At 41.2% G+C, this 17,452-nt stretch overlaps 1 protein-coding gene across 1 annotated transcript in view; it reads right to left on the reverse strand.

The window, feature by feature from the left end:
- The window catches only part of LOC102222201 (growth factor receptor-bound protein 10-like), a 54,873-nt gene extending 45,275 nt beyond the window's left edge, over positions 1-9,598 (reverse strand). The window contains exons 1-3 of the mRNA XM_023344793.1: positions 9,498-9,598; positions 6,580-6,684; positions 372-465 (exon numbers count right to left, since the gene is read on the reverse strand). Coding sequence (XP_023200561.1) covers positions 372-465; positions 6,580-6,630 — 145 coding nt within the window. The 5' untranslated portion in view covers positions 6,631-6,684; positions 9,498-9,598. The remainder of the gene's footprint in view (positions 1-371; positions 466-6,579; positions 6,685-9,497) is intronic.
- Between the last annotated feature and the right edge of the window lie 7,854 nt (positions 9,599-17,452).

Raw genomic sequence — 17,452 nt, forward strand, 5'->3', positions numbered from 1 at the left:
GCCAGAATACCGTTTTAAAATTATGATTATAAAAGCTGTCCATTGATGCCTAATTAAGGGATAATGTCATTTGTCAAAATTTAAGTTAGTGGAAATGATTTTCTTGTATAGGGAAATGAATAAATAAATGTAAATTTACTCATTTTTAAGCTTGAAATTTGGAAAGTGTGAATTAGAAATCTGTGTTATCTGAACTTTGAACTAGCTTTGAACACTGGCTGTAAGTGTGTCCTACATTCATAAGCATATTGAACCAAATCAGTACATTACGCCCAATTAATTGTGTTTCAATCAGTTTTCACATCAAATGTCAAAAAAATTTGTTAAATGGCCTTCTACAGAAATGGATGTGGAGGAGAGAGGGGCGTTACCATGGTGATGTGGCGAAGCTTGACTGGCTGTGCGCTGAAAGCCGGAAACGATCAGCTCCTCAGGCCGGCGGGAGGAAGTGCGCTCCATCCTTTCCTGCCCAAAAAAAATGTAAATCTTTAATTTAAAAGTGAACGTAATCAAACCACACCCTTAGGATGCCCGAGGTTTTCCTGAAGGATGAAATACCACGAGTTCAAATGGTTGAGGGGCTCTGCTTTCCAGTAACGTCAAGCCATATGCTAACCCCATGACCCTGCTGACCTGCAGCTGTCACTGCCACATCTGTCCAACACAAACATGAAGCACATCCTGCAGCGTTTCGGTTTCATCAACACATCTGCAGCTAAAAGACAAAAACAAACAGAACATCCACAGCACTGTCACACATCTGGGGACACACCGGCTAATCCGAAACAGCCTCGAGGCGAGAAAGCTGTCAGAGAGAAACAAAGGCCCAAAAGCCAAATTTGAAAATCTTCCCTTTTCCAGGAAAACGAAGAACGCGGAAGCGTTGCTTCCAGGAACTGCTCGTGGCCAGGAGTCCTGTTGTGCGTGCGCACACATACACACTGGCTCGCATCTCCCCTCTGTGCTTCGAAAACATCCATAAATGCCAGGAGCTAGATTTATAGCTCTGAGAAGCAGCAGCCAAAAGCTTTCCAAGGAAGACAGCTTGGCTGCTGGGCCTGTGGTCTGACTGCAGACTTTAGCTAGGGCTGAGGTACAGCAGCTCCTCTGAACTTCCACTGAAAACCAGCTGCAGCAAGCAAATATGCACAATTTATACTTTAAATGTATAGCAGTATCTTTAGAAATTATCACAAAATATGAAAATGTTTATTTAAAAATAAAAAAAAACCTCTACAGGTATATCTTGATAGTGCTGCCCAGTCCTGCATCAGCCTGCCTCCTCCAGGGCACAAGGCAGTGACTGTGTGGGGTTTGAGGAAGAACAGCATTCTGGGTCCAGTAGGAGTTATCAGTAGCAGCACTGTTAACTGCTGCTAAAAAGACCCCTTAACTGGAAGCGCTCTTGCTATAAAAGAGTCGATTATAATGGTCGCATTCCCCATAAACCTTCACAATGAACTCTGATGCACTTTGACTGACTCTACGGCTTTAAGGACCCCATGAAACAGTATTGAAGAGATCTTATGTTCAGATGCATAAGCAGCAGAACCTGACAATTACAAAATGATCTTTTAATAAGAGTGTTTTGTGTTCTTTTTAAGTTCATTTACTTTTATATATATAAATATTTTTTACTACATCCACACTCATTGTAGTGGTCAAACTGAAGAAGCAGAGAAATGATGAACATCGTGGACCGGATTGTGGAGAAGCTGCAATGTTGTAATTTGATCAACATTGAATTTCTCTTTGGGATTTCTAAAGTATTTTCAAATTAAATAAAATATAAAATGAAACTTGGTGCTTTAACAAATTCAACTTGTTTTTTCGATGGGATTTACTGCAATACACAGGGTCCATTTGTAGTCATTACCAATCAGTATATTTCTACTAGGAAACATTGAACATGATTAGCAAAGCTGATAGTAAAAGTAGTCTTTAGTACTTGTGTTTAAGAAGTGATTATTATTTTGGATCGATAAAATTTCGTCCATGGTGCAAAACTAATGAGAGCTTCTAAACTTTTTCCTTACAGAAACTACACATTTGGATGTTTGGAAATGTTTCCAGCTGTGAAAAAAAAAAAAAGCCGCGCGCCACAAGTGGCACGTCTGATAAGTGACCAACTCGAGCAGCACGCCCCACTATTTCACCCGCTAACAACATGTTAGGCTTGTGTTCCTTTAAGAAAGTTCAAAAAAGTTTACATCAGTCTCCACAAGAAGAGTGTTTATTAGAAAACTTCCCCCAAAATTTAGTAGTGGTGAGAAACAAAGGAAGAAAAATGAGGGTAGACACAATGAACACAGACGCAAGTAAAGACGGTACAAGGAAAAAAGACCGAAAACAGAAAAAAAGAAGGGTGGAAAGTAGAAACGACATAAAGAAGTACAGAAGAAAGAATACAAAAGTTAAACAGATGGGATAAGGAATAAAGTCTGAAAATAGAAACATTTTTCATACTTGTTCTTACTTTGAAAATACTGAAATATTAAATTGCTCAGCCTTTCCTCTTTCTTTCCTGAACAACTAAAGCCACGACTCAACGACTCAGCTGCAAGTCAAAATGTTTCGGTGTTGTGTAACGTGAACAAATACACATTTGCAAATGTAAACTTACCCACAAAAAGATGGATTTGCAAAGAGAGACAGAAATGAAAGAAAGATTTACAGCCGACTCAATCAGATACATCTCTGGCACTGCTCCAAAGCTCTCACTGAGATACACACACACACACACGCCCACACCTACAAACACATAGGAGACGGGAGTGGAGCAGTGCCCAGATTCCCAAACATCCCCGGCGTTATGTATAGCATTATGTAAGTTCACACAGGGACGGCTCATTTGCTCCTTATCTATACAAACTACACCCAGAGAAAAACTCCACAGGGGTGGGAGAAAGAACATGCAGTCTCATCTCAATTGGCAAACTTCACACAAGAACACACAGCGACGTAATAGCCAGCTTCTTTCTGTTTAACAACCTAAATCTGCTTTTTTTCCCTGCACTAGATGTAGGATGGAGGAATGTTTTCTGTGGAGACTCAATTCACTATTCACTGCGGTCTTACTGGAGCAAAGACTCCTTCCTGGAAGCTAAAGAGAACCAATCCAACTTAATGTCAGCTCAACAGGAGCTCTGCAGTCCCACGGTTTGGGCTAGCAGGAGGCTTCACGTTTGTACCTCCACCCAGAGCAACAAGGCGGCTGACGTTACGTCACCTCCTTCATCCCACTCTGAGTCGCAGCGAGACGTCACAGCGTCAATCCCAAAAGCCTGTCACAAAACAAAGTCCACAGCTTGTTAATGGTGTTTGTTTAGTAGTTCTATTTATAGAGCTCCACAATGCCGTTCAACCAAATTCCTTAGGTTACTGGAGAGTTGGAAAGGAGAAACCCCAAACGGAGAAACAAAGGGCTCATTCTGCAAGGATTTGGACACTGGAAGTGGGTCTGTTGTGTTGCAGAGACGCCATATTGCATCAAACCAGACTGAGAGACCCCAACCTCGAGGCAAGAGGCCTTGCTACTGCACACATGTAGACCCCAAGAGAGGTTTGCAGAACTATAATCAAGAGGCTGTCCTTTTATGCAATCCATAACTTAACTATTACGGCTCCCACATACTTTATCCGTATCCACGATGGGCAGCCGCGTGAATTTGGCACGTTCATCATTACGCACACCTTTTGTACAACGGCACAGACCATCTAGGACACACCACTCCCGCTTCCGTGTACATCAGGAAAATCACAGCCTACACATTGCAATCTCCATCCAGGAGTTATTAACCATTTGCCAATCATAGTATAATAGTAGTTACTTAGTGAAGAATCATACAAACGTACGCAATTCCTCACTGTGTCAGGTAAATGTTCCTCGAAAGTATTCGTGTCTCCTACAGACACAGAAACCAGGTAGTGGACTAAATTTTCAAGCAGACTAGTTGAAGATAGATATCAACATTGATGTGATTGGTCAAACTCCTGCCTGCACTCAGCACTTCGCACAGAGCTCTGTTGAAAAGTTCGACCTGGGTCTAGTGCCAAGTTCGGCAGGCGGATATCTCTGCAAACAAAGTGACACCATTTTCATCATTAGCCTACGTTAATATGGGTCGATTTCTGAAGTCTGGATGAATGCTGGTGCCTTTAAACCTATTCCAGCAGCATCTAACATGAGCAAAACTCTCTGGCAGAGATGTGCTAAACTCAGCTGGTCACTGGTGTCAAGGTAAATTAAGGTTTTAAAAAGTTCCTGTGGCTTTCTGGCCGTTTAAGGATATGCCAGAGAAAGTGTCAGTGTGATCAGAGCTTTATCTGGTTGTGTGAAGCGTAAAGTAAGAGTTGCCCCTCTGCACACTGCTGTTCAGCTGGCTAAAACTGAGCTTATACCATCGCTTACAAAAGAGTCGTAGTCAATGGCTTGGAAAATATTTCAGGTCGTGAAAACGGTACACAGTTATGATGTGGGAACCACAGGACATTTCTGTTGAACAGCTGATTATTGACTCTTTGAGCAGAGAGCCAAACTAATTAAACAAACAAATGGGAGTACTGGTACACAGTGTAGAGCAGAACAAAAAGGTACTGTAATTCTGCACAACATGCACTTAAACATCCCTACTACTGTAATAATAAAAGCTACATTGCTTAAGCAGCAGTAGAAATACATGTTTATCTGTTCTAAATAATGGCCTACATTGCTCTTTTCATTTGTTATGGAAACGTTATTAAAGAGTAAACTGGTGTTTCATACAACAGAGTATAAAAGTCTAAGTATTTTCAAGCAATAAAAAACTTATATCAAAAGATTTCAGCCCGTTTAGGGTTTGATATTGGTCCCAAAAACCTTTTATGTGTGTGCAGGTTGAGCCTTGTCTGCATTTGTTGAACAATTTCTCGGGATTTAAAGCCGTGCCATTAAATAATTGGTGAAACTGTAGCTCTGAAATATAAGGCCCATTTTATGGGTAGATAAATCTAAGTCTGTCTTAAGACTGTAACTTATTTATTTTTTTCAACCCACTTCTAAAAAGGCTTTATCCAACAGACTGCTCATTAATTAATGTTAAAACAAGCTAGTAATTCTAGATGAGCTTTGACAAATGTTTCATATCCAGATTAGAAGATCAGACTACATTCCTATGTTTTGTTTGTTCTTTTTTTTATTCTACTTCAAGGGCTGTTGAAGACTAACTAAGCTCAAAAAATAAACTTTGAAGTGAAAATTAGTGCTGCACACCCACACCTTAAAACTCTTTAGTCTGAAAACAGGTTTCTCCAAGACACTTAGAAATAAACAGTCACTTTCTTTAAGCCTACTGCTGATCAAATAAAAATATTATTAGACTAATAATCTTATCCTGGATTCACTGATTGATTTTTTTTACATTGTAAACAAGAATCTGGTTCATGCAAACCTCAGTTGAATTTCTGTTTCTAGTAAATTTGTCGTCTTTGGTGATCATCTACTGTTGGCAGCGTAAGTTGGTACCGGTTCTGCTCCAAGCTTAAGTCTGCGTCCACTATATTGTACCGGACTGTCTATCTGCTGCATATACTGTACATGCATATGTTGTTTCTGTCTATCGTAATTGTAGTAAGTCGGAGCCCCTGCAATGTTAGCTTGTTCTGTCTGGCATGTTTACTCTTTCACTCGTGCAAACGGAGGAGCTTTACTGACTTTTCAGATTGTTCTCACATATCAAAGTGTCAGTCTTCACGATGTTTTTACCAGAATTATTGAGCCATCACAAAGAAGATCGGGGCTTATTGGCAAAGGTGATTCTTTGAACATTGTTGTGAACATACTTTCATAGCTTCCTAAAATATAAAAATGGGGGAAAAAAATCCCAACAGGTCATTATTTCAGATGCTAATCGGTTAAAAGACGTTACGAATGTGAACGTTCCAAGTAGCTGACAATTTCATTGTTGTTATACCTGCATATGTTGTTTCTCGGTTCTGTTTTTTCTCTCTTTCTGCAGGTGTAGAAGCAAACTTCCAGGGTGTTTTCTTTTGTCCTCTTTATCCTCCTCTCTCTTCTCTACTCTTGTTCTTATGGCACTTAGGTTAAATTTGATTTTTATTGTACTTGAGTAAAAAATCGGAATTTGCTGTAGGGTAGTTCATTTAGAGACCATATAGTTTGTTTTTTTAAAGTCACTCTTGTAACTAGTACATTTAACTTAATAGTTAGCCATGTTTGACAGCAAGAAAAGCAAAAAAAAAAAATAAAACACTCGACAAAAGAAGATCTAAGACCTTGAGGATTAACGCATGATTACCTGCAAAACATCAGGGAAATCAGAGCACCACATTGCTGGTACAAAATATTTTAATAGGACATTCTTCCTGTGAAGTAAAACAACCTAAAGGTTTTTATAAATAATGCTGTAGCCACATTATAAAGCGGTAAGCCACAAATCAGATAGTTCTCAATCAATCCAGGTCGGCGCTCACAGTGCTATTTAAAGAAACCTGAATTTTAGAGCCACACTACTTCAAAACATTCATTCACACTGTGTACCACTGACATGCAAACAAGCACAAAGCTCAGAAAATATTTACCTGGTAGTTTGAGTGACGTAAAAAGTAGTCAGGGCATCCTGCTAAAGCCATGATGTTTGCCTTGTGCTCCCTCTCGCAGGGAACCCTCTGGTCTCAGCAAGCACCCTGCACAAGGAGGAGGAGCACAGCGAATAAATGAGACGAACCGAGCCTAAACGGACAGGATAATGATTAGAGGGAAAAGGGAAAAAAAAAAATTTAAACTCCAGAAAGACAGATGTCAAAGGCCTTTCTAAAACTGCCGCCCATGCGGGTGTTGTGATAACAACTTTGTAAAACTGGTATCCAGTTTCTAAAACCCAACACTCATCTTTAACCTAAAGGAAAAAGAAGAAAAGCCTGCATGTGTGCACGGCTTGTGAATGCGTGCATGTACACAGCGATTCCTGTGTAAACACAGCCATTGTGTTCAACACACACACACACACACCAGTCAGTCCTCAAACAAAGCCCAGGGGCTTATGACTAAATAAAAAAACCTTCTCCAAGCTAGCAACACATGTCCACTCACCACCTGCAGCCCGTAGAGGAAACAGAGGGGGGAGTTTTTAAGAAGCCCCTTGGAAAAGCAGTCAGCTAGTTTCTTATATTCTGGGGAGGGGGCTAGCCACTACAAGATGTGAACTGGTGTGTGTTAAAGTGGACGCTCGCATGGTCAGCATTAAATGTTTGTTTTAACCGCTGTCATAGCTTAAAATGTTTCATTTTCAAAGCCACAAACATTTTCCGCCATGTTGTTTTAAAGTTGATAATGAGATTCAAGAGAAAGTCCTGGAATGGGCCAGGAGTTTTTTGTAGGATTTATAGCTCCAAGTACCACAGAGATGCTCTTCCCAGACCTTTATTAGTGGACTGCAGGTCAGCTAGCTGAAAGGACACTTCTTCACTTTTTCTATGCTTACAAGTACAAACTGCTTACAAAAACGTGGGCATTAGTGGTCTGGAAACTAATACATCCCTTTTTCCGAGGTAACACCACTTTAAAGCTACGACTGCCGACTGAAGGCCTGCTTCACTAGCTAGCGGGCTTGAAACACAGGAGGTGCCGTCCCTCGTTTCCTAGGAAACCTGCGTGATGAGGCGACAGCCGTTTGCCCTCCTCTAGCCAAGCGACAGGCGAAATTTGTGCATGTGAAATTTTGAGCTCGTACATGTAAACATGACACAAGAAAGTTGAAATATGTTCAACTTTTGTCACCGTTGCCAACACATCCTGTCAGTTGGGTTCATCCCAAGTGGCGAAAAATGTTTGCCTTTCGTCGCCCCCTCCCATGTGTTGAGCCCATAATATGGTTGTTTTATCCATGTCAACCTGCAAAAGCCAAACATTAGAAACTTACCAAGCTTGTGAAAACTGTTTCTAAATTTAGCTGGTGTATGTTTTGTAGTTTTGCGTACATCTACGAGTATTTTTTCCGTTTCTCTTTAAAACAAAAGTGATTTAATTATGGTATACATTTTCGTCCAGGCATTTTGATTAAATGTAACAACCAGGACTATCACAACCTGGGAATCTCATACCGGCCTAATGCCCACTTATTAGTTTCAGAATCCGTGCTAGAAAGCCCGAATCACCATGAAAATCCACTCAACTACCTGAAAAACCTCACAATCCGCCAGGTTCACAAGAAGCTGTGATCACATTTAGGAGCTCTTGTTGTCGTTACTGAAACCAGAACCACATGGATACTTCAACAAAGTCCAGCAATCTACACATGCATGCTAAACTTTGCATCTCTCCAGCCAACTCTCCGTCTGATTTCCCTATGCTTTCCCTCTCTGTGCTCCTCTGTTGTACAGGTCATTATACAACACATATCAGATGATTCAAACAATAAGTCTTCCACCAGCAACTCCACCCCCGCCTTCTCCTTTCACCCCACTAATTACGGTTTCCACGGGGGCTCGGCTATCTTTAGGTCGCTCTCGCTGACTGAGAATGCGTGTCCAAATGTGTGTGCACAGTTGGACACACATTGGAAAAAGACACTCTCTCCACTTCTGATAATTGGGTGGACCCCCTCCACACCATGCTTCCTTTTTACTTATGTCCAGTTTTGCGTCTCAGAGGTTCTTTCTCTACAGGACCAGGCTGCTCACACCAATCAAACTGCTGGCCAAAAGGGCAAGCCCTGCTGATTGTATGTGCAAGCCTAATCAGCCTGAAAGCTAAGCCAAAGCTGCGAGTGCTTGACATTTAGTGACATTTGTGTCTCCTCCTGCAGAGAAAGGGAATAATTCAGCTTTTACCACCAATACAGGGACACCTAGAGATTTAATGGACTATGAAGCAACTTAATAATGCCACACTTGCTGGAGTGTTTATCCACACTCAGACTAGGGTGTATCTCTGCCAAAAATCACAGTAAGAGTGATGGTCCTACATGTGGTCTTCTTTATGCACCAGCAACAAAAATATTTTACCAGGTGAACGCAGAGCTAAGAGAAATGACACACAGTCACAGTTAGCTAGTCCTGCATGGGAGTAGCTTCTAAACATGCTGCTGCTGCTTTAGGTAAATGCCTGGCATTAGTTTAGGAAGCACCGTTGTGAACGAAATAATCATTGCACCACTTACTGACACAACATTGAAAGAGATTTAAAGAGAGCAAACTCCTTCCAATAATGGCAAAAGTTTGTGCTCACACAGGGTAGCCTGTAGGACGTCTAATGCTTTTCATCAATCAAAAATACTAAATTAACAATAATATCAGACTTAAAAGACGCCCCAGAAGAGTTTGTGTTTTTAGCATGACGAAAACTATCTATAAACTAATTTCTGACACTAAAAGCCGTCAGTAAGCTCGTCTATAGCTTCCCTGCACGTTCCTACATGACCGAGAAGAATGGTTGCCTCTGACGTTACGCATATATGCGCTCCTAAATTAGTTCCTAAACAAATACACAAAGTGCTTACGGTTATGAAAGGACAGCACGCAGTGCAAGCTCGTGTCCAGGACGCACGACGTATCAGCGACCGGTGAAACGCTTCAACTTTCCTCGTCTGAATCTCGGCACAAACTGCTTCCCACCCTCCCCCCCTCAAAAAACCTCTGTCCGCCGCCGTGTTCACCTTGTCCCCCGAAGCGCTGTCCTTGCGCACGTACAAACCGCACATACACACGCTTTCTCTTGCTCACACACGCGCACGCCAACATACACACACGTCCAGCCCACTCCACGCTCCCTCCCCGTGCTTCGACCAGCTGACTCTCCACGGTCTCGCCCCTATCACGCACGCGCGCGCGCAGTTCGAGGCGAAACCTCCTATCTCTCTGTTTCTCTCTCTCTCTGTTTCTCTCTCTCTCTGTTTCTCTCTCTCTCTCTTTCTCTCTCTCTCTCTGTTTCTCTCTCTCTCTCTCTCTCTCTCTCTCTCTCTCCCAGCTCCGCCCCGCCTCCTTTACTGCACTGCAAAATCTAACTTATCTCACACGCTGCTGGTCAGTGGGGTTATGTTCCGACGTCACTCGTCTACGTAGCGCCGCTTTTGATACCCCCCCTCCCCACCTCTGCCCTCTGAGTGGCAAAACATTCAACATGGCTACATCATGGTAATAGTGGGTATTGGTACTGGGAGTATAACTATTGTGATTTTTTTTTTAATGACTTCATTTTGAAATGACAACATTTCATTTAAAGACGGGAAAGTATGTAAGACGATTTATTTTTGCATTTCAATTAATGTGGTTACATACCAGATCAGTTACTAAAGTTGAGCTGTTTCCTCCTTCTGTGTTTTTATTTTATTTTATGGGGCCTGAGGCTGGCTCAGTTCTGTTGAATGAAGGTTGAATAAAACTGGACCGCTACGTTATTCCCTCTCAGTGTTCTGCTCTTTTTCCACCCACAGCCTCCTATTTTGTGGTAGCACATACGTATTTACCCCACTTCGTCGTTTTACACCAGGAACAAGCCGTTACGTTGCAGTCCACCATTGACCAGAACTAGCTGTGAGTTCAGTTCACTCTGGCTAAAACTTTTTGCTAGTTTCAGTTATTGGCTAAGCCATTCACTTGCAATTAACTCTTAGATCAGGTCCACATGCAGCTGACATTATTAAAAGTTTGTGCACATTTTTTGAGCCCCAAAAATGAGTCCTCTGTAAATGAAGCATTTTTATATTTTTAATATTTTTATCTTGCACAATTTAATGGAAAAAAACCCTAAATCTATTAGAGAAGAAATAAAAAATTGAAAGCTGCAATTATCTGGTTGGATTAATGTGTATAAACTAAGTACTTTATTGGAGCGCCACATTAAATACTATTCTGCCTTAATCCTGCCTTTGTTAGAGAATACTGTGATCGTCTGTATTACATGCAGCACTGTCAACTAACAACTAACAAATCCAGACACAAGTCAATCATCTAAGGCCATGATCAGAGTATTACTGACTTTCACCAGTGCTGTGTCACTTTTTTGATGAACCAGTGTTGATGGTTAACCTGAATGCTAAGAAAAAAAAAAGTATTATTAATAACAATGTAAAGGGATTGTGCTGATTTTCTATTTTTTTCCACATTCATTTAAAAATCCTCCCCATAGAGCCAACGACTGGTAAAGGTTGCTCTGTTGCTTAAAGGTGCAGTATGTAATTTTTTGTTTTTTTTTATTTTTTAATTTAGCTGCAATTTGAACAAGTACACAGCTCCATCAGAAACGACCAATCACAGCCAGGAGGAGGGTTTTAGCGCTGACAATCATCTCGTGCACGGGCTGCTCACAGCCTCGTCTATTTTCTTTTCTACCCTTCCCATGAATGCTCAAGTCAATTAGCAAAGCCACAGATGATGGTGGATAAACGGTAAGTTATTTCTCCGCCATTAGTATTATATGAAAATTTCATATTGTTTCTGTTTCCTTACATCGGGTTTTTCTCATTAAGAAGACTAATGAGAAAAACCTCTAATGAGAGCTGCAGCGCCACCTGCACTCTATGTTACAGATGATGGCATTCAATTAACCTCCTGAAAAAGCCTTTTTTTAAAAAAATAAAACTTGACCATTTGCTTTTTTCTAGTCCTCTCTTTCTAAAGGGAGACAGTGGCTGGTCCATGGTCCAGCTGCTGTCTAAAAACACTGGATTTATCATCTTACATATTAGCTAAACCCATAATTATTTCTCAGCGCTAGACGTTTATGGGCATGTAATGACACCTCTCTCAGCACACGGCCAACAGAGTGACAGCAGCAAAATGCTTTCGTCTTCCACCAAAGCAGACACACACTTCTGCAAGAAAAGGAAGCTTGCCAAAAAGACATATATGTACACACGCATAACCCAAAGACACTCTGTAAATAGGTCAAAGGTACAGGCTGTTTTAATACGGAATCAGGCCTCCATGTGGGCCTTTGTTTACAAAACCAACAAACCTTTGCAGCTGCACTCAGCTACACGGCTTGGCAGAATATCTCTGACATCTGTAGCAATTCCTTCACAGTTTTAGGCATTGAAGTAAAGATTGCAATTCCTTATCTGACTGAGCCTTTCTAGTCATCTGTTGTGGTCTTTCTTTTTAGGTTAAACTGGACTCGCTTTAGCTCTGTGGAGAGTATCTTCCCTCACAGAAGGTAATGTTTGGCAGTGCAATTAGCAAACTCAACCCAATCCAGAGTTTACGCTGAAAGAGTTTAAGATAAGAAGGTCTATAAGGTTAAGGAATTGAGCTCACAGGTGATTAGTGGCTGCACACTGAAGCACATGTAGTTAGGGGTCGACATGTAGATTAAGAGCGTGAGATTACAGAAAACATGATACATTAAATTTATTTTCGGGTCTTATTGATGAAAGTGTCCTGAAAAGATTTATTATTGTAAATCATATTCTGTTCACCCTATGCTGTATCTGTCTTATATAGACAAGTGACTTTGAATAAGGAACAGTCCAGTATTAGCTTTCTCTATACAGAACTTTATACTGTAGCACACATTACTTGGTCTCCAGCTAAAATAGGACACCACAGAGTTTGTTTCTTAGAAAAATTCAATGGAATGAAAATCACAAGTCAGAGATGCCATTTCACCATTTCCACTGCCAAAATAAATTACACACGTGCTCCTCAAATTTTGTAACAACAATCTAGCAATTCTCTCCTTGATCTCATGCTATGCTATGCTATGCGAACTCTCTGTCTGCACTGACGAAGAGTCACTCACCTCAGCTTGCTAACGCTTGGACTGCCAATTATTTCCGGAGTAGTTTAGCTAATAATTATGTGACCACTTGGAAGCACATATGGACTTTTTATAAAGCATCAAACTTTCATCCCCAGAAGCTGTGACCATTGCTATATATAGAAAAAGATAAACATTAAGGCTGAATGCAGCTTAACCCTAACCCTACGCATATCGTGGCGTATTGTACATTTACTCAGGTGATGTATGGAATGGTGGCAAACATTAAATAATGCACATCGACCATATCTGTGCCAGGATATTTCACAAATTCACTTAATTTTTTGACATTGAACCCACATGTAAAAGCATTTTTAGATAAGCCAACACACATGCCTAAGGATAAACAGTGTGACAGTAGCTTTAGCGTCCGGCATTTCTTATACCTGTTGTTACTATGATACTTCAACAAGAACTGCTTGGGCCACAGTCAGGACTCATTGTGGAGCTTCTGTATCGGGGACTCGAGCTACATAAGTGTGAAACATTCTCTCATACTACTATTTCTAAAATTTCCCTTGCAACAATGACACATTCCTGAATAAAGATAAAGTCATGAAAGCTCAACTAAGTCGTCTTACGAGGGCTCGGCGATTGTTGGCGAAAATCCCACACCTGTTCTGCACCTCTAATCAGTAACGTAGAACTGCTGACCGCATGCCTGCATACACACATGTTGCGACATGTTTGGAGGAGGGAAGGCAGTCAACTGGATAACTCAAGCTAAAACCTCGGTGGGTTGTCCCAAGGAGATTTACTCTCTATTCCAGCTTGAGGAGCCTTAATTGTATTCCACTTTCACTGCCCTGACAAAGCTCATAAGAATGTTAGTGTCTTAAATTGATGCATTATAAACGCTGTAAGTCAGATATTTACACGTTGCATACAAAGACGCAGATTTAATATTGTTTGCCAATGTTAAACCAGGCAAAACCTTTCCTGTGCTACGTCAGGTAGGATTACCATAACTATTCCTCAGAATCACGAGAAGGAGAAAGAGACTTTTCACTTGTTCAAATTCATAAGTTTACATACCAATTCTCTAAATTGCATTAGGTCTCTTTCCACAATCTTCTTAGAATAGTTTGCTGTAAATCTGGCCCACTCCTTCTGATACAACCAGAAGCTCGGCCCGTGAGTTTTTTTGGTTTTTGAGGTCAGGTCTTTGTGATGATCAAACCAGTATGTTAATTTGTTGTCGCTAATTTGGGAGTTTACTGAACTCCGTCTGCTCCGAACACCGTCTGCTGAGCAGCGTTTCAGTCCATATTGATACAAGACTCGTTTTGGTGCGGATAATGACAACTTTAGCTAGCAATTTCACAGGGTTGCTTTGTTTTTGTTTTTTGGTTCATGCACATTATTTGACCCCCCAGAAAATTTGACTGACTGTCAGTCACATGGTGTTTATACTCTAAGTATATTTGATTAAAGGCATAGTAATCTCTGTATACGTACATTTCTGAATTTAAAGGAAGAAATATCACCTTATCTCCTATTATTTTGGTGTTCATCAAAAAGGAATAACACTAATCAATCAATCAATCAAATTTTATTTGTATAGCACATTTCAGCAGCAAGACATTTCAAAGTGCTTTACATCATTACAAACACAGAAACACAATGCAATATAGAAATTTGTAATTGATTACATTTCAAATACAATTCTAAACAGGTGGGTTTTTAGTTGAGATTTAAAAGAAGTCAGTGTTTCAGCTGTTTTACAGTTTTCTGGAAGTTTGTTCCAAATTTGTGGTGCATAGATGCTGAAAGCTGCTTCTCCTCGTTTGGTTCTGGTTCAGGGGATGCAGAGCAGACCAGAACCGGAAGACCTGAGAGGTCTGGAAGGTTCATACAACAACAGCTGATCTTTAATGTATTGTGGTGCTAAGCCGTTCAGTGATTTATAAACTAACAACAGTATTTTAAAGTCTATTCTTTGAGCTACAGGGAGCCAGTGGAGGGACTTTAAAACTGGTGTTATGTGCTCTATCTTCCTGGTTTTAGTGAGAACGCGAGCAGCAGCATTCTGGATCAGATGCAGCTGTTTGATTGATTTGTTGGACAGACCTGTGAAGACGCTTTTGCAATAATCAATACGATTGAAGATGAATGCATGGATGAGTTTCTCTAGATCTGGCTGAGACATTAGTCCTTTAATCCTGGAAATGTTCTTCAGGTGATAGAAGGCCGACTTTGTGACTGTCTTTATGTGGCTCTGGAGGTTCAGGTCAGAGTCCATCACTACTCCCAGGTTTCGGGCCTGATCGCTGGTTTTTAGTTGTAATAACTGAAGCTGTGCGTTGACTCTAGATCGTTCCTCTTTAGGACCAAAAATAATAACTTCAGTTTTGTTTCTGTTCAACTGGAGAAAGTTTTGGCACATCCACACATTTATCTGTTCTAAGCATCTGTTCAGTGATTGGATGGGCTCTGAGTCACCTGGTGACATCGTAATGTAGAGCTGTGTGTCATCTGCATAGTTATGGTAGCTAATATTATTTCCTGTTATAACCTGAGCTAGTGGGAGCATATAAATATTGAATAAAAGGGGTCCTAGGATTGAACCTTGGGGTACCCCACATGTGACCTTTGACCTCTTTGATGAAAAGTTTTCAATTGAAACAAAGAAATCCCTGTTCTTTATGTAGGATTTAAACCAGTTAAGCACTGGACCGGAGAGTCCGACCCAACTCTCCAGTCGACTCAGTAATATGTCATGGTCAACAGTGTCAAAAGCTGCACTGAGGTCCACAAGCTGCACACTAATAATCCTAACTGACCTAGGAAAATAAAAGGCTACATGTACAGTGTAAATATCTGTTTTCAGTCAGGAGTATGGGTTCTAACCCAGCCATGTGTGCCGGTAAAAACGGAGGATTTTACGAGAGGATGCCATCGACCGCTTGAAAGCAGCCGGGCCTTCGAGGAAAGCCAACAAACTTTGAAGGCGGAGGCCAGACTCCGACCAATGAGCTCTTTCTGTTTACACTCGAGGGTAACGTGGAGCGGCGTTACACAATCATCAGGGGGCAGCAACAGAAGCAGCTGGACGCTTCCCGCCGAAATGGGTCAGCCGAGCGAGCACATGGACAAGCAGAGTGTTTTGAAAACACCGAAAAGGATCACGGCGGTTCCATAAAACGAAAATGAAAAGAAGAAGAAAAAAATGAAATCCACAGGCTGTTGTTGGGAAATAGTCCAACCATCCCAGATGTAGCACAATGGGCGTCTCACGGGAGGTCATCATATGCACACCACTGCTCACACTTTGTACCCTGGGAGAAACACACACACACACACACACACACACCCACACAGAGGCTCACTGTGTCATAATGACCCTGTTCCTATTCTACGAGCCCACACTCACTTCTGTTTACTTTTGTTTGTGACCCAACCATCCGTGGAATCTTAATTGTCTCGCACATGAAACACGCCGCCGCTGACGGAGGCCGGCTTTGATCTAATTTTTTTGCTTGTACAAGCTGTTTGCGAGTGGGACGGCTTGGCCTACACTGGTAAGCGTGTGCACTTGTGTATGTTTTGAAGCTGGACTCATTGTGTGTGTTGGTGGGTGTGTCTGTGCGGACAACGTGTCTGTGGCTGGGTGGTCTGAGAGTTGTTGTCGACAACTTACCAGTAAGTTGTTGTTGACAACAACTTACTGGATTTAAAATATATGTATACCATATGGATGATCACCTCCAAGCTGGAACGTTGCCGTTCCTCCAAAGACAAGAGGTGGATTTTGGCACTTTGAGATGGAAAATGTGGCTCATAAAGACCTGGATGAAAAAGTTTAGGAACGATGATTTGTTGTATCTAACACTTTGACGTAATCCTGGCGACGACTGGGTGGGTTGGTGTTTTATCGCCATTCATGTCTTCTGTGAAAATACGTTTACGTAAAAGTCTTCCATTGCATTTTTTTTTTTAAACACCAAAGTTAAGACATTAACCCAGGACTGTTTTCACTTTCATGTCTCTGTGTAGGTAAGAACACAGGAGACGTTAGACGCTTACAGGAATTAAATGATCAATACAGTTGAAATCCAAACTAGCTTGTTTTATTTAGATTAAAAGCAATTACCGTGACAAATGTCTAAAAAAAAAAAAGTCGTAAAAATATAAAAACCGTAAGTTTTTTTTCCTTGAAAAAGTTCTCACACCCCTTTGTTTTTTCACATTTTGTCATGTTAGAACCATAACTTTAAATGGATTTGTGGAAATTAAACTTTACATGACACTATTACATAAAGAAGCGCATTGTGGGGATGTGTGTGTGGGGGAGTGGGTGCGGAGGTGATGTTTGGAGCTTGCCACAAGGCACACGCAGGATGTTGCTAATGAGGAAGAAGTTGGTCTGGTGAGATGAGACCAAAACGGAACTGTTTGGCCAGAATACCGACACTGAACATCGTCATGAAAAAAACACAAACAAAGCGTGAACACACCATCAACACCCTAAAACAAGCATGATGTGGAGAGACTTTTACAAAACCCCTCCGAGTCGTGAGGTTTTACAAAACTCCTCCAAGTCGTGAAGTTTTACAAAACCCTTTCGAGTCGTAAGGTTTTACTAAACCCTTTCGAGTCGTGAAGTTTTACTAAACCCCTCCAAATCGTGAGGTTTTACTAAACCCCTCCGAGTCGTGAAGTTTTACTAAACCCCTCCAAGTCGTGAGGTTTTACTAA

This window comes from Xiphophorus maculatus, chromosome 13 (assembly GCF_002775205.1).
Source record: "Xiphophorus maculatus strain JP 163 A chromosome 13, X_maculatus-5.0-male, whole genome shotgun sequence".
In the NCBI taxonomy this organism is placed as follows: domain Eukaryota; kingdom Metazoa; phylum Chordata; class Actinopteri; order Cyprinodontiformes; family Poeciliidae; genus Xiphophorus; species Xiphophorus maculatus.